At 60.7% G+C, this 24,356-nt stretch overlaps 1 protein-coding gene and 1 long non-coding RNA gene across 7 annotated transcripts; one reads left to right on the forward strand and one right to left on the reverse strand.

Moving 5' to 3' along the window:
* Positions 1-1,496: 1,496 nt before the first annotated feature.
* PDGFB (platelet derived growth factor subunit B) lies at positions 1,497-19,438 on the reverse strand. Of its 6 annotated transcripts, none has more exons than XM_045465631.1 (7): positions 18,097-19,438; positions 10,172-10,268; positions 7,735-7,824; positions 5,856-6,061; positions 4,340-4,484; positions 2,248-2,398; positions 1,497-1,871 (listed from the first exon to the last, which is right to left on the reverse strand). In XM_045465631.1, the coding sequence occupies exons 1-6, from the start codon at positions 18,157-18,159 to the stop codon at positions 2,274-2,276; spliced, it is 726 nt and encodes a 241-aa protein (XP_045321587.1). In that variant the 5' UTR covers positions 18,160-19,438; the 3' UTR covers positions 1,497-1,871; positions 2,248-2,273. The 6 variants fall into 6 exon arrangements, with proteins under 6 accessions (XP_045321587.1, XP_045321586.1, XP_045321585.1 ...); XM_045465630.1 differs by having other exon boundaries at positions 7,723-7,824; XM_045465629.1 differs by lacking the exon at positions 18,097-19,438 and adding an exon at positions 15,826-16,293 and having other exon boundaries at positions 7,723-7,824.
* A 288-nt stretch (positions 19,439-19,726) lies between these two features.
* On the forward strand, positions 19,727-22,011 carry LOC123591373. Its single transcript, XR_006709285.1, has 2 exons — positions 19,727-20,389; positions 21,745-22,011. It is a non-coding gene; the product is annotated as an uncharacterized LOC123591373 (long non-coding RNA).
* Positions 22,012-24,356: the final 2,345 nt, after the last annotated feature.

A 24,356-nucleotide genomic window follows, 5' to 3' on the forward strand; every position in this document is an offset into this window, starting at 1 on the left:
GGGCTGCTGCAGGACCCAGACCTGCAGGGTGGGCCGGATGGCTCTTACCCACCCCCCCAGACGGGGGCCTCCCTCAGAGTGGCAGACCCACATGTGTATGCACCCGTGCGTGCGTGTGTGCGTGAGTGTGTGCCTGAACTTCCCAGAGCGAGAGGAACACAGAGCAAGCCGTCCGTAAATCCTGCCGATGCGGGAAGGGTTAACCGTCACGCCCGAGGCCAACAGACAGAATTTGGTTTTGTTTGTGGTTATTTTTTTTTTTTACAACTTTAAATACGGAATATAAATAAATTTACATTTAAAAAATAAAAGGAAAGCCCCCAAAAATATAATCACCAACTTTACAAACTGAAGAGAGCAGATTTTGGAGGGGGGGTAAGGGGGAAAGTGCAATGGGGTGGAGGGGAGGGAGGTGGGAGCTCAGACCCCACCCCAGGGACCCCCTGGGGATCTTTTCCCTTTTCTCCCCCACTCCCAGCCCATGAGCTGGTTTCCTGGGAGGAGCCACCACGGGTGGATCTCAAAAGAATCTACTCTGGGGGGTAGCGTCCCTTCCCGGGGAGAGCGAGGGCTGCCCCCTCCCTTGCAGATTCTCTCTTGGGTTTTTCACGCCCGCCTGGAAGGGGAACTGCTTGAGCTGAGGACGCAGGAAAATAGAGGCCAGCTGGACAACGCGTGGCCTCCCCACCCAACGTGGGCTCACTCTCCTGTCCAACCACCCCAAGCCATTGGCTGGGTCGGGACACAGCCAGTCCACATGGAACCTTCATGTCGATTAGGAACAGGCTCCCTTTCCTCAAGACATTTTAGCTCCAACTGCCAGAAAACTGTCCTAACAAATACACCAACGGGCCACGTTCTACGGCGTGAACAACGACCCCTGCACGCGGTGCCCTTGCACAGTGCCCACCCTGCACGAACCTACACGGCAGTCTCGGCCGGGCTGGGATACGAAGCGCAGGCCCCCTGCTGCCCTGACCCCTGGTCTTCGGCCTAATGGAGCAGCGAGTGGGGTTATTTACGGTCTCAGCATGGGGTCCGAGGAGTCCCTCGGTGGAGCGGACTGAAGGCCGGGCAAGAGGAAGACGCAGGGTGGAGGTAGAGAGATGAAACAGAGGAGGTGAAGGCAGGGGAGCGGAAGGAGGCAGTGAGCGCCCAGATCACCATCCATGGTGGCTCCAGAGCAAACTTCGTCTCCAACCCATCTGACGGGGCACTTGGCTGCCGGGTACTCGGGCCACGCCCACCCAGAGGAGTCCACACCTTCGAAGGTTTCATATACAGAAAACGAAAGGAAGCCACTATAAGCAGAGGTGACCGGGGAGAAAGAAGTGACTGGGCCTGGGCGCCGTGGGAGGATTTCTCTCCAGTCTACGGGCCAACGCGTGGTCTCAGCCACAGGAGGACGAGGCACCCTGGCCTGCCTGGGGGTGCTCCCTTCAGAGCGGGCCAGGGGTCCTGGGACCGGGCAGGCCATCCATGCCTAGAGGGCCTCAGGGCCACGTGCAGGGTTTCAGGCCGGTCCACGGCCGCTCAGGTGTGACCCGGGCCAGGAGCCGGGGAAGGGAAGCTCCTCCGGTCCCCGAGCGGCGATCCCATCCATGGGTCTCTCTTACACTTCTATGCCACGTTCTCGGGGTCAGCGGAGGAAGACAGCAATGGAGTTCAGGTCCTTCGTGTCCTTCTCGAGCTCCCGGGCAAGGCGCTGGAGGCCAATGAGGGGACCCGCTGGTGGGTGGACAGGCGCGTGGGAGGGGGGGAAGCACCATTGGCCGTCCGAATCAGGCATCGAGACAGACGGACGAGGGGAACAATATTATCACTCCAAGGACCCCATGGGGGCGATACAGCAAATACCATATTAAATAACCCTGTAGGCCAAGCAGAGGGAGACAGGGGGTCAGAGACAGCCTGGGGGCTCCGGCCCATACTCGCGCGCCTCCCTTGCCAGGGGCAGGGAGCTGAGGCTGACCAGCCATCCCTGGTTTCCAGCAGCGCTCAGGGCCGGGGGAGTTGAAGTTTAGACTTCCCGTTCTCTTAGGGCATGTAGGGACACAGCTGGGCTGGGGTCCCCAAAGACCCTCACCCACCTGCCCCATGAGAAAAGTCAGCCGAAGTTGGGCGGAGGGGATCCAGGCTTAGAGCTCAGATTTTTGTATGGGGAAATACCTCTCTGCAGCCCAAGCCACAGGCCAGGGGAGAAGAAACCCCGGGGGCCTGGACCTCGGGTTCCCCGCCTGGCCTCACCTGCCCGCACACTCTTGCAGATGCCCCTAGGCTCCGAGGGTCTCCTTCAGTGCCTTCTTGTCATGCGTGTGCTTGAACTTCTGGTGCTTCCCCTTGGGGGGCCGGCGGACTCGCACCGTCCGAATGGTCACCCGAGTCTGGGGTGTCCTGGCTGCTCGAGAGAAAGAAAGGGCTTGTCAGCAGGTGGACAGCCTCTGGAGGGAGCCATCTTAGCAGATGAGGAAACTGAGGCAGAGAGACCGGGATGTGAACGTAGGAGTCTGCCTCTGGACTCCATACTTTCAACCACTGGCCTACGGATCGCAGCGCTTGTGAGCCTGGGTCAAGGTTAGCACTTAGGTCTCTTCCTCCTGAGCCCTTAGGTCGACATCCTGGAAGTGAAAGCTTTCTCCGCCAAGCTCAAGGCCCGTTTCTTCCTGGGGGCCTTCCCCAGCGATCCCAGCTCTTTGGGGCCGACACCGACCTCCCACCTCACAGACACAGGCCGCCCTGAAGCGGTCAGCCCATCTCTGCCAACAGGCAATGTAAGGATACAGGCAGGTGTCAGATGCCCCTCGGGGGAGGACATCTAGAAGGGCCATTAAAGGGCCCAGAGTCTGGGCTCCAAGGATGGGATCATCGGCACAGGACGCGGGGCTGGGCAAAGCCTGAACAAGCGTGAGGTCGTCACGCAGCTCGCGAGTGACAGAGGAGAGTCTCGAGCCCAGGGGGTCTGACACCGGCCACCACACGGGCCACACCACCACACCGTAGCCAAGCCGCCGACACAGTCGACACCGTAGCCAAGCCAGCGGCACAGTCGCGTGGGGCCAAGTTGCTGAAACTGACATGACAAGACTTCAGGTCATCTATAGATTAGTCAGCGGAACAGGCCTTCCAAAATCTGGTTTGGAAAGTCGCAGGAAGCAAAGGCACGTAAAAGAACCACACTCCAAACACAAAGAAGAATATGAAGTTTCCCGAATAGGAACCACGCTAGGTCTTTTGGCGATTCCGTGTTACGTGACATTCCATGTTGTTCCGTGTTAATCGTAGCGATCATTTACAGCAGGTTTGAAGCTGGCAAATTATTAGTCTTCTCAAGGGCGTCCGTGCCTTAGCTCGGCTCTCAGAACAGGACAAAGAGGCTAAGAGACAGCCCTGCCTTCAGGGGGCTTGTCAGATGTCTGTCCTCCAACAACAGTAAGTTACTGAAGATCAACACGTGATTTTTTTTTTGAATGCTCATCTAATCCTATTGACTAAAAAATTCTTGATCCTTACTGCAAACGCGCGAGGAAGAAAAGGCAGCAGGACAGTCTAAGGAACCCAGAACTACACAAGACCTGGGTTCTGGGCTAGACTTTGTCACTGTGCAACCTTCGTTAAGTCCCTTACCCTCTCTGTGTTCCAGCAACCCCTTTAATAAGACTGAAGGACCGACTTAGAAGGTCATCTCTCTGGACTGTTCTGGCTCTCAAAGTTTTGAATTCTTTGACCGAAAGAAAATGATAAGGCAGGTAAGAGCGAGCGACTGGTGTCAGAGTGAGAGAAAAGCCCAGAACAGAACTTGAGGATACCTTGATCCAGCTCTCCCCCTGCCCGGGACTGGCTGTGTGACCTTGGGCAAGACCTCAGCCTCTCTGAGCCTCAGGCACCTCTTCTGCAAAATGTGGACCAGGTATTTGGATCAGATCATTTTTTTGGTCCTTTTCGACTCAAGTCAAACTATGCCCCTGAAATTGTGAATTCACGAAATCGAAAGAGAGGACCTCTAGGAGGAGGTGACTGCTGAGCTGAGACCCAAACGAAGAGGCTTGGGAAGAGTTGAGAGAAGTGAGTTTCGGAGGGAAAGTGGCATGTGCAAAGGCCCTGAGGCGGAAACACATTTGGCCACGCAAAGAGGTCAGGTTGGTTGGGGTGGCATAAGTGAGGGGGAATGGTTGGCAACAAGGCTGGAAGGCCAACGGGGGGCTAACAGCCTCACGTAAAGCTTCGGATGAATTTAAGCAGGGGTATGCCTGGTCCAACGTCCCCCCCACCGGCAGCTGCCACAGGAGAAGCGAGCTGCCCAGCTGAGCCGTTCAGAGGCAGGCCCCGGACCAGCGCTTACCTCGCTGCTCTTGGGAGCTCCCCGGGCTTCGGGTCACGGGTCGTGCAGCCACCACCGTCTCACACTTGCACGCCAGGTGGTCCTCCAGGGTCACTGTGGCCTTCTTAAAGACTGGCCTCTTCCGCACAATCTCGATTTTTCTCACCTGGAGGACAGAACCATCGAAGTGCCTCTGGGAGACTACGCGGGCGGGGGCCGAGGGAGCCCGCCTGCCTGCTCTTCCCTCCCCAGGGTCCCCCCGCAGGGATCTTTCCTCGAAAGCGGGGCGTGGAGAGAGGCAGGGCAGACACTCTGGCCCAAACAATAGCAGGACCTTGCCCTCTACCCTTCTTGTAGCTTTTCCATCAAAACAAGCCCTCCCGACCTGGCCTCCAGCTTTGGCTGCAGCCCCCTTGGAGCTCCCAGAGAGGGAGAAAGGCATTTCCGGGTTGAGCGTAGGGCCTGCGGTGTCCCCATTCCCGGAGTGCCAGCCAAGGTCAGGGGCTATGGCAGAGGCGGGAGATGGTTGTCTGGAAGGAAGTGGGGGGGAGGCTTTATCCAGGAGGGAGGCGGGCAGGGGGAGGTCAGCTGTCAGGTGTCCATCCATAGAGCTGGAAGCAGTGGGGAAAGGAGATACCGTGACAGTGGGTGGTGCGGTAGAGTGACACTTGTGATCTCGGGCACGGGGCCCAGGCCTGGGATGGATGGTGGGCAGGGGGAAAGGCCACAGCTGACCTCAGGGAGGGGAGTATGGTGACTCAGGTGGAGCCTTTGGCAAGAGTGGGGCTCGCCAGCCGGTGCCGAGCCCTGGATGTGCAGCTCGGCCCAGCCCGAGTCGGTGTGCAGGCGAGGCAGACCCGAAGGGCACAGAAACCTCTCCGCGTGAATCAGAAGACCGCCGAGGCTTCTCTGGCCCTGCCTTGCCCAGCGTGAGACCCGGAGCTCCCCCGGGCAGCCTCTACTCTAGAATTTGCCTTGAGTCAGACTGCACACCCAATCTTTCTAGAAAGGAGGCAGGGTTCAGCATTCTGACTCTGCTAGGGGCTGCCCCAGCTCTTGCAACGTCTGTTGCCCGGAGGGCCTCTGCCGCCCTGCTCGTGAAGGACACGGCAAGGAGCCTCAACAGGTCCGGAGGAAAACTGAGCAGCCCAGAACATTCTGAGTGCCCAACAAATGCTTGTAGACCTGTCTCTTCCGGGGACCTCTTGGGATTTCATCCTTGCAAAAGAGGCAGCACCCTTCACTAAATGTCCCACGCCTGGCCCTGCCTGGGGGTCCGCCTGTGGCTTTTGGTTACAGCGGCCTGGGTGGCCTCGGGGACTCACAGGTGGCCTCAGAGCACCTGCCCAGAGAGCGGCCTGCAGGTGGCCCTCTCTGGATGGAGCCCGGGGGCCCGCCAGGAATGCCTCTCCGCCCCCACGGAGCGAGCGACGAGCCCCCGAGGGCAGCCCCCGCCTACTGCCCGGGCCGGCGAGTGGGCTGGGCTGGGGTGGGGGTGGGGGTAGGGTGGGAGTGGGGTGCGGGCCCCCCCGCGCACCTGGACAAGCCGCAGCTGCACCTGGGTGGGACGGCACTGCACGTTGCGGTTGTTACAGCAGCCGGAGCAGCGCTGCACCTCCACGCAGGGCGGCCACACCAGGAAGTTGGCGTTGGTGCGGTCTATGAGGCGCCGGGACACCTCGAACACCTCCGTGCGTGTCTTGCACTCGGCGATCATGGCTGGCTCGGCGACCGTCGGGGAACCTGAAGGGAGAGGGGGCCTCCGTCAGGAAGGTGGGCCTGCCCAGAGCCCCCACCCGGCGGCCAAGCCCAGCGGGGGCACTGCTGTCCCCCAGAAATGGCAGGCGAGGGGCGCCTGCGGGGCTCAGTCGGTTAAGCGTCCAGCTTTGGCTCAGGTCATGATCTCATGGTTTATGAGTTTGAGCCCCGTGAAAGGCTCTGTGCCGACAGCTCAGAGCCTGGAGCCTATTTTGGATTCTGTGTCTCCCTCTCTCTCTGCCCCACCCCTGCTCACACTCTCTCAAAAATAAAACATTAAGAAAATTAAAAAATAAAAAAAAGGGGGTGGGCTGATCCCCACTTCCTTCAACCCCAGGGACAGTTTTCGTGTCCTGGCTATGATCAGCCGTGGGACTTGGACAGGCTGCTGATGGGCCCTCAGCCTCAGTTTCCCCATGAGATCTACACCCCAAGAACCGCCTTAAGGATCCAGTGAGATCATTCAGAGAGTGCCGGCCTGTCGTAAATGTCGGCGTCCTTCCACCAGCCCTCGGTTTCATTCGGCTATTTCACAGGTTTATGGGCTTGCCCGACTCCTGGATCCTACTCACTTATTATTTTTTTTTTATTTAAAAAAAAAAATTTTTTTTTTCAACGTTTATTTATTTTTGGGACAGAGAGAGACAGAGCATGAACGGGGGAGGGGCAGAGAGAGAGGGAGACACAGAATCGGAAACAGGCTCCAGGCTCTGAGCCATCAGCCCAGAGCCCGACGCGGGGCTCGAACTCACGGACCGCGAGATCGTGACCTGGCTGAAGTCGGACGCTTAACCGACTGCGCCACCCAGGCGCCCCCCTACTCACTTATTATTTTGTAATCGCTCTTATATTGCCATTTGACACTGTAATCTATTCTTAAATGCTTGCTTCTTTCAACGCCTGTTCCCTCATCTACGTGTGACACGGGATGACAGAGCCTATACTGCACCTGCGGATCTAAGGGCTAACGTGAGTGGCCTAGAGCAAGCGTCCAGGCGACGCCGGGGCTCTGTCTTCGTCTTCATATAGAGACGCTGCCCAAATTCACAGACGGAGGAGTGGAACTCAGGCCACCGACTCTTATCTGGAGGCCCCCGAGCCACTGTCTACGGTGTTGTGGGGACTACAGGTGGGCAGAGAGGAGGAAGGGCTTAGAGCACGCACTGGCCTCCCCAGGGAAGGCTCCCACGGGACCCGGGCGGGGCCCACGCTCTGCCTGCTGACCCAGGAGGCAGCCCTAAGCCGCGGAAGGGACACGCAGCCCGCCAGGATGGCACCGGATGCACATGAGAAGAGCAGCTGGGATCCCAGCCCTAGTCGCTGCTAGCTGTGCGACTTCGGCCACGTCTACCCCTCTCTGGGCCGCAGTTTCCAACTCGACAAGATGGGGTTAATGATATCTGTCTTTCGGGTTGAAGGAATGAACAAATGCGTTTAAAACCACTATATTTAGGAAACCGTGTGTGTTGGGGGACGGGGCGTGAGGACTCAACTCCTCGATATAGTGTCCTGAAGGACAGTTGTACTCTCTTATAGTTTACGTCGGTCCTAAGTGCCGGACGAACGGGCGGCCCAGAGCCGTGGGCGGGCCGCCCGCCCCACGTCTCCTTCTCTGGCTCCCACTGTTGAGAAACCACCATTCTTACCTGCAGCCTCACCTAGGCTCCTTCTCCCTCGGGATAAGCTCTCCAGCTCGCCTCCAGAATGGGATCGAGTCGAATTCAGGTCCAACTCGGCTCTGTCTTCGTCTGCAAGGCAAGGCAAGGCACAGTCAGAATGCACCCTGATAACCGCTGGCCGGTCCGTTGGTGGGGTGGGGGCTCCCCTGGGGGCTCCGGGGTAGGCAGGAAGGCGGCCCCTTACCCGTCACTGGTACCCAACTCGAGACAACAGACTCCCTTTCCAGCTCCCTGTAAACCCGAGGGTCCTGGCTCTGGAAAGGGGCTCTCCAGGAACCCCGGGGTGGCCGTGGGGCTCAGGAGGGGGGTGAGGCCCTGACTGCATCCCTGGCGGGCCTTCAGCCCCACTCTGGGCTCTTCAGCCACATTTTTGGACAGGACCCATGTCAGTGGAGTTAAAAATAGCCCTTCCCTTTCGCTACTGTAAGCGAACCCTCCTCAGCCTCCAGGGCAGGGCAAGGACCCAGAGCTCGGAAGGCCAGTTTCCAATGCCCCTCCGCCCAGCGTTCCCATAGGAAGTGCTGAATGGAGAAATTCCCAGAATCCCCGGGGGGACCAGCTTGCCCTGGACACAGCCCCTCTGGAGCCCCGGACAATGGCCCAGCTGAGCGGGAGAGAGGGAGGAGGGAGAGGAGCGGGGGTGAGGGCTGAAGGCAGAGAGGGGTGGGGAGCCAGCCTGCTGGGATGGGGGTGCCCGTACCCCGTGCCCTTCCCAGCCTGGGTTTTGCTCCAGCTCCCAGTGTCTTACTCACTGTGTTTGCCTCTCCCCTCTAACCTTTGGCCCCGGGTCCGCCCTACGGTCTGTTTATTCCTCAGGTGACAGTCTGAGGGGTCAGCCCTACGGTCCATTCATTCCTCAGGGGACAGTCTACAAACTACAGCCTGGGGCGCCCTCCTCTCGGTGTCATGGCTGCTCCCTCTCTCTAGAAGCAGCCAACACCACTGTGGGAGGTGAGGGCCAGACGGGAGGACTTTGAGCTCAACACCGAATCCTGGGCAGACCCTTCTAGCTCTCTGCCGGCTGAAGAGTCAGCACAGAAACCGAGGGGTGTCAGGGACAAGCTCCCGCCCCCTCCATGCAGCCCCTGTTCGCTCCTGCTGTCTCCCCTTCCTCCCGGCCCCGCCAACGCCAACGCCAACGCCAAGGCTCGTGTGCCCTTCCGTGTGGGCTCCCGGGGGTTCCTGTCTGGAGGAGACCCTCCTACAAATCCTACAACCGGTGCATTTCCATCCGGCCTACTGCTCCCGCGCGTCAGCGCGTCTGTCTGTCCCTCTCGCTCCCTTCCTTTCTCCCTGCCATCTCTGGAATGTCCCTGGTGGAGGGGAGATTGGGGGGAAAGATGTGCTTTGTGGCAAGGTTAAGTTGATTAGGAAAAAATAGCCACATGGTTGCCTCGAAACAGGCCCGCTATTGAAAACCTCCGTCTCCAATCCCGACCCCCACCCGGGGTGTGTAGGGGCTGAACGAGGGTGGGGGCCAAGGGCCTTGGAAAGAAACCGCAGAAAGGCTAAATTTGGAAGTTGCCCCATTGTGTTGGCCAGGGCTGGCCAGTCGGGCATGGGGTGGGGGATGTGGGAGACGTGGGGTGGGGGGCCGAGTGAACAATAGGTGGGCCCAGCTGGGGCCCCCTCCCGCCTGCCTCGCCAGCCCCCGGCACAGGCGGGTTTGAAAGGGCCCGGGAATGCTTTTGAGAGGGAGCCAGGGGCCCAACGGGGAGAGGAAACAAAGACAGGAAATGCTGTCCCCCGTAGATAGGAGTCTGGGCAAGGATTACAAAGTGACAAAGAGACAAAACCCTAGAGGGAAGGAGAGCTGGGGGTGCAGGGGGGGCGCTGACCGGGGCTCCAGGGAACAGGCCAGAGGTTAGAATAGAATGGAATTTGCTCTGAAGACAGCGTTTATAAATACATTCCTGACCCAGCCCGCCAGCCCGGCCACGTGTGTGCCACCAAGCACGTGCCCGTTCGCTGAGGGCACTCTCGGGCGAGGGCAGGGTTGCCCACTGGTCTGGGCCAGGTGTCCCCAGGAGACCTTACAGACCGGGCCCCCGGCCAGAGGGGCAGGGAGATGGCTCCTTCGGCATCACCCTTCCCGGCCGAGGCCACACCTGGATACACATTCGGCGTGTGCCCCAGGCACCTTCCCCCTGCCCCCCTCCTCCTGGCACCCGACCCTGTGCGCCAAGCCAAGGCAGAGCCACACGTGGGTGCTTCTCCCGCCACGCCCCACGTCCCGAGTACCAACCCATCCGCCTACTCAGCCCTGCCCTGGACAGGTGTGGCCACGCCCTCCCTGGGCTGCCACAGGCCTCTAGTTACCTGGAAGTCAAGGAAGACAGGACGCCCCGTGCCCTGCCCCTCACGGCTCCCCAGGATTCCGTGGGGGCCCAGAGCACCGAACAAGGATTCAATTTACCTACGGAGTCTCCGTGTAGCAGGCGCTGGAGGTCATCGAAGGAGCGGATTGAGTGGTCACTCAGCATCTTGTAGAGTTCCTCGGGAATGGGGTCCCCCTGCCAGGGAGACACCATGGGGCCAAGTGAGCCAGGAGTGAGGGCTTTGGGCCCGCCACACACACGCACACACACACACACACACATGCACCCTCCTATGGAAAACTCCCACAAGGCCTCTCGGCCCCGGGCAGGCGGACGGCCAGGATGGGGGCGCGGGCAGGGGGCGGATTCCAAGCCTGACACCCGGAAGCACAAAGGTCTAGGGGCCGGGACCTGCTGAAGCCTCTAAGAGCCAGGTCAGAAGCTCACCCCACCCCCCCAGACACGAAGGCCAGCTTGCTCTGACTTAGATCGGACTACGTACACATCTGTCTCCCGCATCACAACCCCTGGAGACTCTTTGCCTCCACACGTGACAGCCAATGACAGCCAGCATTTGTCGGACGAGATCTAATTTACCCCCATTTTACAGATGAGAAAACAGAGACGTAACGGCCAATCAGCAGCAGAACCTGCATTCAAACCCAAGGCTTTCTGACGGAAGGACCTGTCCTCCAGCCTCCTGGGTCCGTGAGGTATTTGTAAATGTTTGCAGAGTTGGACAGTCTCAGGAGGCCACAGGTACTAATATCTCGATTTAGTCTCTTGCTCACAAGAGGAGAGGAGGGAATCCTCAGTTAGAGACGGGAAACCTGAAAGCTAACCCATGCCCCATGCCCAACCAAACCCTATTTTTAGAGCCCCTCTGGCCTGTTACCAAAAACACTTGAAACTTAATAAGTGCTTTAACAGGCCCCACTCGGAGCTGGGCTTCCTCCAGGGAAACCGCAGGCCCCACAACAACATGAGAGCAGCCTGATAGGAAGGTCACGGCCACGTCCCTCGTGGTCCACGAGGGGCTGAGGGAGACCTGAGGGGCTGCTGCGGCAGGACTTGAGAAGGAGTGCAAAATCTGGACACCCAGCGCCTTGGGGCAAGGGAGGTGTATGAATGAGACGCTGCTTTGTGTACAAACTCACACCCGTGGAGAAACACACACACACACACACACACACACGTGCACACACAGACACAGGAAGGCATGGTCTTGTAGAAGGAGCCCTGGAGGGGGCGCCGGCAGACTTGACTTACTGAGGTTCAACAACTCCGTGCCTCAGTTTCCCTGGATAAGGAAGCGGGAGCTTCTGCACTAGTCAGTTCTTGGAACGTTCCAAGGACTGGAGTCCTCACTGGCTTTGCACAGGCTAAGTCCCTGCCCGACAGGGGGGAGGAGGTCATCTACCCCATGGCCAGCCCCCCGGGGGGCTCTCCCCACAAGCTCTGTTAGGAGCTTTGTGACGGATCAGTTTCTGGCTCCCCCAAAGCTCTGTTTCCTCAACAGTTAGCATGACGTCTGGGAACAGTTCTGCCAGGGGGGTTCTGCCATGCCCATCCAGCTCTGGCCACCCAAGTCGGCCTTGGAGCCAGAAGACGCAGGGTGGAGTGTGGATATGACTGCTTCTAAGACGAATTCCTTGACGGGGCCCCTGGTGGCTCAGTCCGTTGAGCTTCCGACTTCAATTCAGGTCATGATCTCACAGTTCGTGGGTCCGAGCCCCGCGCCGGGCTCTGGGCTGACGGCTCAGAGCCTGGAGGCTGCTTCCGATTCCGTGTCTCCCTCTCTCTCCGCCCCTCCCCCGCTCACGATCTGCCTCTCTGTCTCTCAAAAATGAATACGTGTTAAAAAAGGATTTTTAAAATGAATTCCTTGAAACCCCTGAGCTCAGCTTTTGCACGTGAGTGTGGCACTTGTAATCCTGCCTGGCGTCTAGGGCTGTTGGGAGGTTCAAAGAGAAGAAAGGTTGGGGCCCTCGAGTAAGCTTGGCCGGGGGCTGGGGTCTTTCCTTCAGGGTCCGCGACTATGAAGCTGGGGCTGCATACGTGAGCGGGGAGAGAGACATCTTACGTGCCTTCCCACGCTCTGCCTCCTCCGACTCCCAGAGAGAGACCCTGGGTGTCTCCAAATGTGGACACAGCGCCCTCCCCACAGTACGGAAGGCAGGTGGCCGGTCCCCACTTAAGAGGGAGGCCAGACTAATCCCCTGAGGGGATTATCAAATGCAGAGAGCTAGATGCTACCCTTGTACCCTACTAACTGCCCCATGACCGCAGGCTGGTCACTGCCCCTCTCTGGTCCTGGCTCTCGTCTGTGAACCAAGGGGTTGAAGACATTTGACTCCGTCCTAATTCTGCCTGGGGTGGCAGGAGAAGCAGCAGAGGAAAGCTGAGGGTGGGGGTGCCCAGCCAGGTCTCCAAGCTGTCTGTGCAGTGACGATGCAATTAACCTCCCAGGAGGGGGGCCCAAGCACCCCAAGTGCCATGCCGCATTCCTGCCAAGAACTCCCTGTCCACTGGAGAGCATGCACGAAGGACTCTCTCCTTCTCCCTGGGGTTCTCTCCTGTATGATTCTCCCACCTCCTCCCCCAGGAAGACCACCTGGGATTATTTGCCCCCACCCCCTAAGCAAATTGCCTCCTAAAGAAAGAATGCACTTTATTCTAAGCAGAGAGGCCATCCCTGCACCTGTTTCCAGTAATCTGGCCACTAGATGCCCAGAACTCGCTAAGGGCCCCCTGGATTTGAGAATAATAACACAGCTTTTATTAAGTGCTGACATGAACCAGGCACTGAGCGGAAATGCTGTGCTAACCACCAAGGCTAAGCGGCTGGCCCTGTTGTGATCCCCATCTTCCAGATGAGGAAGCTAAAGGCTTAGAGAAATGCAGTCAGGGGCGACAGGTCTATACGCAATAGCAGAGCCGCGCCCCTCCCTCCTCCAGCCCACCACGGAGCTTTCTGGCATCAGATGTCGCAGAGCAACGGTTGGTTCTCAACCAGGGGCTAGAGGGTCCTCAGGAGACGCTGGCCGTGGCTGAGGCACTTTTGGTGGTCACCCCTAGAGGGGCACCACTGGCCTCTGGCAGGTGGTGGCCAGGGATGTTGCTGAACATCCTACGACGCACAGGACGGCCTTCCGCAAGAAAGAATTATCTGGCCCGAGATGTCAACAACTCTGTAGTACAGGAAAGAGCAGGGACTTCAGCTGCCCAGGAGACCTGGCCTCTTGGCATTAAGCCTTTTAACAACCTGAAACCTGATAAAGCTTCTGTAGCTTTTAAATGGGGCTAAAATAAGACGCGACTGGTGTCACCGAGAGGCGGAGTCGCACCTAGCCGAGCAGCCAGCAAATAACGGGTACTTAATGAAATGTCGCTGTGGCCAATTCTGTCCTTCAGTGCGGCTCCTGTGAGGGCAGCAGCGAGCAGCCCACACACGCCCAGGGCCAGCAATGCAGGGCATTTTTGAGGATGACAATTGGTGGGTGGAGAGCCGCCCTGCCAGGGGCGAAGCGTATGGCCTCGCATTATCCCCTGTGCTGGGCCCACAGGAAATGGCCCCCAGGCCCCCACTGGCACTGCCTGGGGCCTCGTGAGCTGGCGGGTCCCTTCCGGGGCCGGGGGTGGGGAAATTCAGCCTGTGGTCAGCTCCAGGATGAGACGCCCCGGGGGAGACTCGCAGGGGCACCTGCTTGGGGTCAGAGGCTCTGCTCGGCAGGGGGAGGGCGAGCCACCGGGAGCCCCGTTTTCCTGGGCACAGGTTCTAAAAGCCTGTTTAGGCGGGCAGGGAGGGAAAAGAGGCATGGCATACGGATGAGGCTGCCCCAGATCCCAGGCCTGGGGTTCCTGACAGGGCAAGGGCGTGGTGAGAAGCCGCTGGGGCACAGCCAAGGCAAAGAGCCTCCTCCCCGCCCCACCCCACCCCCAACACCAGCTGCAGGAGGGCACGAGCTAGCGTGAAGCCAGGTGACTTACCTGCTCCCAACCAGGCTGGCAGATCAAAGGGGCTTGGACCCCACCCTCCCCCAGGGCCGCAGCTGCACACACAGAGACGCAGGCTGTGCTCCACTCCGCTGAGGGAGAGGACACTGGCACAGCCCAAGCAACCAGGGGCGTTGTCTGGGTCTGGCGCAGAGAGAAGCCGACAAGGCCTCGGAGCGCCCGCCTGCCTGACAGTCTCGGGCCTGATTTAGATTCCATGCCAAAGCCAAGCCCTTTGAAGAAGCCTTTTCTCGGCAGACCACAGAAGCCATCTAGAACCAGACTTCCCCACCTAGCATTTCCCTTCTCTATTGCTCCTGGGACCCTCCCACCCCTCCTGAAGGTCAGCCCGGCCCCACACTGGAGCAGAAAAACTGTCAGGGCTTCCAGAAGGGCCAGGGCAGCAATTACAACCCCTGGAGCCCGTGGCAGCCACTGCCTCTGGGGCAGGAATCTGCGATTTCCAGAGACGCTAGTTAATTCTGCTGCTCCTGGGGAACCGTGAACGAAACCAACCTTCGCGTGTTTGGGGGCGCCCGAAACCGAGGCCCAGCTCAAGATACACGGGATCTCTGCAGTCTGATTTTCCTTCTGTTTCTTCCTCTGGCCTATCCAATCTTGGCAGTCCAAGTCCCAAGAAGAGAAAAGAAAAACAAGCCTCTCTCTCAAGACTGGGGAGGGGGGGGGGGCGCTCCAATGAGGATGCCTGCGGGAGGGCAGAGTAGCCGGTGCTGCCCTGGGGGCCAAGACTCAATGAGGGCATGTTTATAAAGCACTTAGCAAGTGCTAAACACATGTCTGGTCCTTCCTCCTCACCGCTCCCCCACTCCCCCCCCCCCACTGTCCTTCCCACAAATATTTATAGATTATCCACCTTGGACCAGGCACCGTTCCAAGAATGGGAGACAGTAGTGACTGAGACAAACCCTCTAGTGGAGTTTAGACTAGTGAGGAAAACAGATAATAACTGACTCAACCAGAAAATGAAATAGCTGTCCTAGAAAGGGCATTGGGGGGGGGGAGGAGTGGGGGGCAATGGGCAAGTGAGAGAAGACTGAGAAGGATCTAGGAAGCCCCCGGCAAACACGTCTTTACCACTCTCGCCACTCCCCGAATCAACCTCCCCCACATACAAGCACCCCATTCGAGGGTCTGCACCAGAGCCTGGAAATTCAGCTTGGTCCTAAACCCGCAGACACTTCTAGGGCTGGGAGATGCCAGCAAGTCGGTCTCCGGGCACCTAAGGCCATTAGCAAACCAGGAAGGAGCTGGGTGGTAAAGGGCTGCCAGGCCCCTTCCCTCCTTCCGGGCAGAAGGGTGCTAAGGCATCACATGACAGCGGAGTGAGCCTCCCGGAAGCCAGATCAGCTGATGGGAGATGGGACCTCCTAGGCCTCCGCAGACCCTCTGCCAGGCCCTGCATCAGAGCACCTACCCCTCCTCCCCAGCTGCCCAGGCCTCTACCTGAGGCTCAGGCCCCGGACAAGGCCAGCCCCAAGGCCACCTCCACCAGCAAGCTCTCTCGGAGCCTCCCGTCCCCGACTGGCCCTCAAGTGGATGGGTTTTCCCTTTAGGGCTCCTCCCCCAGAGCCTCCTGAGGCCGACCGACCGGGGCTCAGCAGGAACGTGCTTCCGAAACTGCAAAGCACCACACAATTGTGGGTTCCCGAGGGAGCGCGTGTCCCAGGACGCTGGGAGTCAAGTGAGGAGAAAGGCACCAGCTTCCGTGCCATAGGGTCCCCCCAAACACACTCACCCACGGAGTTGGGGAAAAGGAGGACGAAGTGCTGAACGAAGCTGGAAATGGCGAGGGCAGGCCCCGGGAAAGCCTCATCCAGCTGTCACCCGGCTTCTCTAGAGCCCGCGGGATCAGCAAAGACCCAACAGCCAGGGGGGAGCCCCCTCGGCGGCTCAGGGTCCTCCAGTCTTGGAGGTTCAAAGAAGGGCTTATTTGAAGAGAGAAATGTTCCAGACATCAGAGCGCCCCCCCCCCCCCCCCGTTGCGTCAACACCATTTTCTGCCACCCGGGGGGTGGTTAAAAAAAAAAAAAAAAATCCGCCGAGGGATAATGCTTGAGGGGCGTCAAGCTGACCCGAGCAGGCAAAACACAGTGGGTGCTATGGAGCCAGGACCTGCTGGGAGGGTCCCTGTTTCCCCTCCCTGTTAGTGCCCAGCAAGGAAATGGGGTCACCACCGAGGTGATGAGGTTCCAGGGCCCACGGTAGGCCCACCTGTTGCACGGGGGGTGGGAACCTGCTGCCGGGCGTCTAGGGGCCTTGCGTGCCCGTGTGCGTGCGTGGGTGGGCGCGCACGTGTGTTCAGGCCGCGTGTTCGGGGGCCGTGCGTACGTGTGTGTGCGGTGCGCGCGCGTGTGCCCCGCGTGTGCACGGGCGTGGCGGCGGCGGCGGGCGCGCGACCCGGCCGCGGTAGTGCGTGCCCGTCGCTCTGCGCGCCCGCCCGCCCGCCCGCCGGAGCGCAGCATCGCCTCCGGCCAAGAGTGTGCATGCGTGGGGTGAGTGAGCGAGTCCGGGGGCCGGGCGGGGTGGGCTGCGGAGAGCAGCGGCGGGGGCGCCGCCGTTCCCAGGACGCCCTGGCACCGGGCCCAGCCCCCCAGGCCCCGCGGCGAGGCGAGGCGAGGCGAGGCGGCAGCTGGGGCCGGCCGGCGTCCCCCTCCCCAACAGCTGGCCGCGGCCCGGGGGGCTGCGGAGAGGAGGGGAGGGGGCGTCGGGAGGGGCCTGCAGGCTGCCGGGCCGAGAGCCCCGCGGCCTCCCTCCCGGGTGCGGACCGCGGGGGGTTGGCCGCGGAAGGGCGGGGCCCCAGGGCGGGCGGCCGGCGGCCCTCGAGGAGCCCCGAGAACAAAAGGAGACGGCGACGGCTCCTCTGTGGTCAAAACAACCTGCGCTGGCGGCGGCCCAAGGTCTGGCCGCGGCCTCGGAGCCCTTCACCTTAACCCCTTCGCCGCCGCCGCCTCCTTCCTGCGCCTCGCTGGACGCCCGGCGGGGTGGGGATGGGGGGGGGGGGGAGGCGGCCCTCCTCGCGAGCGGGCGAGGTGCGGGCTCCCGGCCGCGCGGAGGCGGGACGGGACCCAGGCACGCCGCGCTCCCGGCCGCACTCTCCTCCCCGCCACCTCGCGCTTCCTCCCTGCCCCGCCCCCTTTCCCACCTGGATTCCGGGTGGACTTGCCAACTCACTGCTACGTGAGGCTGGGAGGGGTGGGGGGGGTGGGGGTTACAGATCCGACCTAATAGCTCCCGCAGACGTTTTTACACCCCACCTGCCTTGCGGCTACGCTTTCACAGGCGCGCTCCGCACCCTGCAAGCGGGGGAGAGAGGCGCTTGCCCTCGCAGGGCGCGGGCGCAGGTTTGGCGGGGCCTGGGGCACACACCCGCCCCGAGGGCTGGATTCCTTAAAAGCCTCTACTCCTCCCCCAGTTCCCGAGTGCCCGAAACCTCTGTCTCTCGGCACCCCCCGCGCCCAAGACGCCAGCTGCTGCTGGACTCCGCTCCGGGGCGGGCAAGCCCTGCGCTGGCCCGAGGGCGCCCGTCCCGACCGGGAGCCGGAGCCAGGGTGGGGAGGCAACCGCCCGCGCAAGGTTGGCGTGGCTGCCACCGGTGCGCGAGCTCGCACCTCCCGTGCAAGCCGGGTCCTGGACGGAACCTAGGCTGGAACCGAAGTGGGCTCGGGAGAACGCGCTGGCCTCTGCACCCTCGGCACCACCCCCACTCTCTCTCCCTTCAGGTTCCTGAGGGGTGGGGGACAGGGCCACACACACGCTCCCCCGACGCTAAAAGGGCCGGAGATCTGGGATCGCCCATGGGAAAGCAAGCCACCCCCGCCCCCTCCCCTCAGAGCCTGGCACCTCCCGCACCTCGCGTCCCAGCCCTCGGAGGTCACCTAGCGCCCGGCGCTAGGCCCGTGGGCTGCAAGGGTCCAAAGTTCACTGCAGGGAGGGGAGGGGGCGGCCAGGGGGTGAGGGTGGGCGTAATGAATGAAGCGAACCAGCCCCAGCCGCCGTCGCAACTCACCTCGGCGCTGACCAGACGCAGGTAGCAGCAGAGAGACAGGAAGAGCGCCCAGCAGCGATTCATGCCGACTCCGGGCCCGGCCCCGCGGGGCCCCGGACGCGTGGACCGAGCGCGCCGCCCCCGCGGCCAGGGTGGGGGGCGGGGGCTGGGGAAGGAGGTGGGCTCGGCTCGGGTCTGCGGCGATCAGGCGCTCAGGCCGCTGCAGCCGCCGCCGCGGCTCACCCGCATGGCCCCCGGGCGCCGCCGCCCCCGGCCCCGGCTCCGTCGTTGGGGGGCTGGGGAGGGCCTGGGCGCGGGACCAGGGTCCGCGGCCGCTACCTGGGCGGATCCCGAGCCCGAGCGAGCATCCACGGCCGGGGGTCTGCGTCGCGAACCAGCCGAGGCGTCTAGCCGTGTGGGGGCGCCCAGGGGACTCCAACCTCCAAGAGGAAAAAGAACACGGCAGCCGATGGTTCGTCTTCACTCGCCGACTATAGGCGTTTTCCTCTGCCCGCTGGCTTAGCTTTTTTGCAACATTTTCTAGAAAGGCCCCCGAAGTCGGAAAGTGCAGAGCCGGGCACCTCAAGGCCAAAGTCTCCCCCAAAAAACTTTTTCCAAAGTTGGCTTTGCAGCGGCGGCCCGAGTACCCGGGCAGGGAGAGGTGCAAACTCCCGCCCGGGCCGGGTGGGGGGGGCCGGAGCGTGTGCGCCTTGGCGCGGGGCCCGGGCGGCGGGCACGGCTGCTCCGCGCTCGCGGCGTGCCCGCTGCGCGCAGTGCCGGGCGCGGCAGACAGGTGGACGCGGCGCGAGTCCGTCCGTCCGTCTGTCTGCGCGCTCGCCGCTCTGGGCGTCCTCTGCGGGCTGTGAGCTGCGGCTGCTCCGGCTTCTCTTTGCAGCGAGGCTGGAGGGTGGGCCTTTTTTCCCCCCCCTTTTTGCGCGTGTGTGTGTATGCGTGTGTGCGCAAAATATCGCAATCTCGGAAATGAAAGATGGGCGCTGGCGGCCAGAGGGGAGCCCTCAGGGAGGCAGCGGGGGAGGCTGCGGGCGCGCGGGGAGACAGGCGGGCTGCTCCCGGCGGCAGGAGGAGAAGTTGCCACCCTTTCAGCTGTTCCGGCCTTTATAAAGGAGAAGGGAGAGTGCTAGAGGTGGGTGGAGACTGCCTTTCCTCTTCTGGCCGAGAGTCAGCACCGGGAAGAGGGGGGGGAGCTCCGGGAGGGCCTGAGGCGGGGGCGGGGCGCTCAGGGGTCTCTGAGAGCTCCGCAGCCCCTCCGGCCGGGAGCCCGGCCCTGACGAAGGGAGAACTAGGGGCGACTGAGCGCCCCGCCCCTTAGCACAGTGACCGTGGCCTGATTTCTAGCCCACGTGGTTGGGGAGTCGTCTGCAGGGCCGCCGCCAGGACTCCAGACCCGCAGCCCCAAGGACGGCATTTGCATCCCGGCACAGGCATAGGGGGCGAAGGACTCCGGCTCTGCAGCTCGGTTCGCATCCCGCCCTGGCGCTGAGGAGCTGGGTCACCTTGGGCAAGTCACTTCCTCTCGGTGCTCTTCCATCTAGTCTCCAAGCGGGGTAGGGTTATTGCGAGGACTTCATGCCCGAGAGGCCAAAAGGCACCCAGCCCCAAGCCAGCCGCACCAACCGCACAGCCGGCACCATTCAGCTGCAAGCTGGGCCCGTGTCTCCGCCTCCTAGCTGGTTGCCTGGCACACAACGGGCGCCGCCAGCATTGGCTGGATTTGAATTCGTTGAACTGCAAAGTCACACAAATCCCCACAACCCTGCCGCATCCTTGCAGGGCGGCCATCACGGCTCCTGCAGCCACCCTCACGTTTACTACTGCCCTCGGCCCCCAGGTTTGGGGACCCGGGGAGGGGGGGGCGGGGCACCCACGCCACCATTCGCACGGTTAACGCCTTCCGCCCCCAGCTCCTCCGAGAGCTGCCTGCCGTGTCCCTGCCTTCAGCAGTCACACGGGCACAGTCACAGAGTCACACGCGGGCGCGCCAAGCCCCGCACCCACCACGGGACCCGCAGGCTCCCTGCATCGCCCGGCTCCTGGCTCTAGGACACCTTTATCCGATCCCCTTGCAATGTCCCCGTCGCCTGCCCTTTGGACCCCACACATCCCTTCGGGATGCCAGCCTGCTCCTCGCACCTCGGACACGGAGACAGGCACCCCGCTGCGTCTTCATAAGCCATCTTCTTGGACCTAAGCGAGGGTGGCGCAGAGGAGGGAGGACCTCCCAGACGGGCCCCTTTACAGACAGCCACAAGCACCCACCCTCCCCCGGTACCACCTGGGCAGCAGTGGCCGAGAGGTAGGCTGCGGGCAGGTCACCTTGGTTCGAATCCCGGTGTGGCCCCTTGCTGGCCAAGTGTCCCTGGGAAGCTTAACCTCTCGCTAACGTGGTTGCCTCCCCTATAAACTGGAAATAAATCTCCTATTGGAGGGAGAGAAGGATTTCAAGGAGGCATGGGGAAATTTTCGTGGCAATAGGAATGTTTGTCAGCTTTGCTGGTAATGATGAGTTTACGGGGATATACGCCTGTCAGAACTGATACGTGCAGAATTTATTGTACCTCGATACGGTTGCAGAATTTTTAACTACCTCATACAGTGGTCTGGAGGCTCCGATGAGATAATCCATCTGGAAGGACTGAGCACGACGCCTGGCACATGGAGTGCCTCGTTCCTTCAACACAGATTTTTGACTGTTCCCTGGTAGCCGGGCGCTCTTCCAGGCATGGGGGGGACAGGGCAATGCTAACGCGGGCTTCTGGCCTGGAGGAGTCCCGATCCAGAAGATCGTAGAAGATCTGTCTGATCATCCAGACAGATGCATAAACAGATAAATTAGGAGACAGGGTGACAGGGGAGATTGGGGGGTGGGGTGCGAAGATAATCCCAGAACACAAAACGGGAAGCCTAAAGGCTTAGAGATAAAACCACGGGCCCGCTAGGTGATGTTGTCCTTGATCTTCTGTATCCTTGTCTATAAAAGAGGTGAGAATAGCTACCATTATTATTGAGGTGACTGTGTAGCAGGCAGTGTTCTTACGCTGCACGTAGCGTCTCAGTGCTCCCGCGAGGGATGTTACTCCTCTCTTACAGATGGGGAGGTTGAAGCCCAGAGACGTTAAGCAGTTTGTTCAAGGTCACACAGCCGGTAAGCGATAGAGCCTGGACCTAAACCCACGTGTTCCAGCTGCAGAGCCCTCACGCCTAAGCCACCAGGCTGTGCTGCCTCCTGGCAGGTGACGGCTGACGAGGATAATCATGACACATCTTACACAGGGCTGTTGTGAACACCACACGCGTTAATATACGTACAAGGGCTTTGCCGGCTGGCGGGGCTGTGCCCATAGGAGTTCTGACTGACACACGAAGGGCCGTAGGGGCACAAAGGAGGGAGCGCACAGCTCAGCCTCAGGGAAGGGATGCAAAGCAGGCTGGCTCCCGGGAGCAGCATCACTGAGCGCCTACTGTATGCCAGCCCCGTGTGCAAATGTAATAAAGGAGACCCGGAGCTGGCACTCGGGGACCTCGGGACAATCCAGATGTCTTTGTGCACTGTTAGAAGTGGCAGGACAGGACAGGATAGCAGAGGCCGCAGGGACCACATGGCACCTGGTCTGAACGCCATGTACCCTTTCCTGTACCTTCTCCTTGCAGCCGCCATGACCGCGTGGGCGTCTTTCCACGCAAGCGGTTCTCTAAAGAACACCTCCTCCTCTTCCTCCTATGAGACGCCACTTAGCACCTCCTCCAGGAAGCCCCCTGGGCTTGGTGCTGGCTTTGGGTTCCCACAGCACGTGCCCCGTGGTATTGTCACTGCCCGTTTATCGATCTAGCACTAGACTGAGATCCAGGTGAACAAGGACCTCATTCCAGCTCCCACAATACAGCAGTTGCTCAATAAATGTCTGCCAAAGGAATGGATCCGTGAGTAAAAATCTTGCCTCTTTCTTCCTCTTGAGTCCTGGCCTTTTGGTGCAAAGATGCCAGGCCCTGCCTGAGGGGTGGAAAGAGTTGGGGAGGGGGCTTGTAAGATGAGCCGCTAAGCCCGAATGCACAGACCTGGGAAGATCCCAGCCCATCTTTGGCACTGGGGCCCTGAGGTATCAGGCTTTCCGGGAGGTCTGGGAGCTGGTCATGTGGGCAGAGGGCCACACCCCGTAACTCTCACCGCCCCCCCCCCCCACACCGCCTTGAAATGTCTGAGCCGAGCAGAAAACCTCAGCTAATTGCTGAGGGGTCTGCCCAAGGCCAGGGCTTTTTAGACTGTGTGTCTAGAGCAATCTAAGTTCTCCTCCATCGAAAGCATCTCATACCCTGGGAGCAGGGGCCCAGGGCCAAGGAAGGAGCTGGCTTCCTTCCCGGGGACAGACTTGGGCCCTCAAGTGCAGAGTGGGCATCCCCGTTCTCCGGAGAGAGCCCTGGAGGACCTGTGCCAGGCCAGTTTGCTTTCCCAGCTTGATGGTGGGGCAAGTCAGGCTCCAAACTGGGGACAGTCCAAGGCCAAGCCACAAATGGCCTAAGGCCCCAGCCCCAGGCCGTATGATGGCAGAGTACACGATCTACCCCCACACCATGTAGCTGTAGTCAGCTCCCCCAGACCCCCTCCCTGTCCTGCCCTTGGCCTGCTGTCACCCCCACCCTCACCCGGGGAAGGGAGGTACGTTGGTGCTCATTTTACGGGTGAGGAAACTGAGGCTTGCAGGGGACAAGGGACTCGCCTTCCCGTCAAAGATTGCCTGGGTTCGAACCCTGCTGTAACCATTTCCTAGCCCGTGACCTTGAACGAGTTACTTCACCTTTCTGAGCCTCCGTTTCCTCATCTGTAAGATGTGGATACCTAGCGATTACCTCCTGGAGTTAACACGTCCTCAGTGTTGAAGGCATGGAGTGAGCACTGCACGCACGTTGGTTAGTTACCAGGATGATCATTGTTAATACTCCAAGCCTCAGGCGCATGCGCACGCACACACCCACCTGTGAGCTCCAGAGACAGGGCTAGGAGAGGAGCCCAGGGCTGGGACGGCTGCGGGCACGTCACGTGGAGGGGAGGAGGTCCTCACACGGGGCCCCGGCCACTTCTGTTGGAGACCCCCACACACTGGTGAGCCTCTGGCCACTGTGGCTGTACCCGGGGAGGCAAGAGAGACCCAGGAAGGCAGACAGACAGACAGACCCCCCCCCCCCCCCCCAGGCCTAGGGCAGCCTGGAGGATCCCTGCACACTGCCTCTGCCGCCTTGGGCCTCGTGTCCTGTATACAAAGGCAAGGGAAGCTCGGTGTTTGTTTTCCTGGGGCTGAGTGATGCATTTTTAGCTCCTCTAGTCTCCAGACGAGGAAGAGGATGTTTGGACGGGGCAGCTCAGATCTACCTGTCCTGGAAGCTGGCTGGGAATGGAGCAAAGCCCCCTCCCCCCAAATGGGCTGGGAGGTGACCCCACCCGGGATCTGGTACTGGTCGGCTTTCCCCCAGAGAAGGTTCGTCCTTACCGCACCCTTTGCTGCCCACATGCTGGGCCTCGGGTAACCGTGAACCTCACTTACAGAGCATCCGCCCTGGGCCAAGCGCTCCGCCTGAGCTAACTGGAACAAGGAAAATGTAGCAAGTGTCAGCAACGGAACAAAGCCACTGCCTGGAGGGCTGGTGCTCTCATCGTGTAGGGCACTGAGGCTCAGAGAGGGATACCAGCTTGCCCGGCGTCACACAGCAAGGAGGCAGCCGTGCCGGGATTTGAATCCAGAGCTGTGATGCCAAAGCCCACGCTTTTGCCGTCTCCCCGTTACGTGATGCCTCCCTGCGTGGCCTGGATGAGAGCTGCCCAGCGCTTCGTGTCGCTCTCCTTGCAGAAAATTAAACAGATTAAGTGAGCTACAAGCCGGCAGGGCTGGAGGCGGTGGGCCCGGAGGACCCACAGATGGGAGGATGTGTACCAGATCTGGGTTAGCCGGCCCTTTCCAAATCGGGATGTCCTTGCCGCTGTGTTCCAAAGATTTGACTGGAGTAGGGCAGGGGGGGAGAGGGGCAGGCAGGTAGCGGGCAGTCCCCCTCGATGGGGGTACCACAGCACACAGATCCCCCCCCTCCCCCCACCAGCTTTCCGGAGGAAGGTATTTGTAACTGCAGGAAACACGACGGGCCTGTCCAAAGGATGGGAAGCTAATCACGGTGTAAGAGTCACAGATTTGTCCTCGTTATTCCCAAGAGAAAATGAGCCCAGGCCTTGAGGTGCATTCAACCAGTCAAGCCTCACAACGTGCCTACGAGAGAGG

This window comes from Leopardus geoffroyi, chromosome B4, assembly GCF_018350155.1.
Source record: "Leopardus geoffroyi isolate Oge1 chromosome B4, O.geoffroyi_Oge1_pat1.0, whole genome shotgun sequence".
Taxonomy (NCBI): Eukaryota; Metazoa; Chordata; class Mammalia; order Carnivora; family Felidae; genus Leopardus; species Leopardus geoffroyi.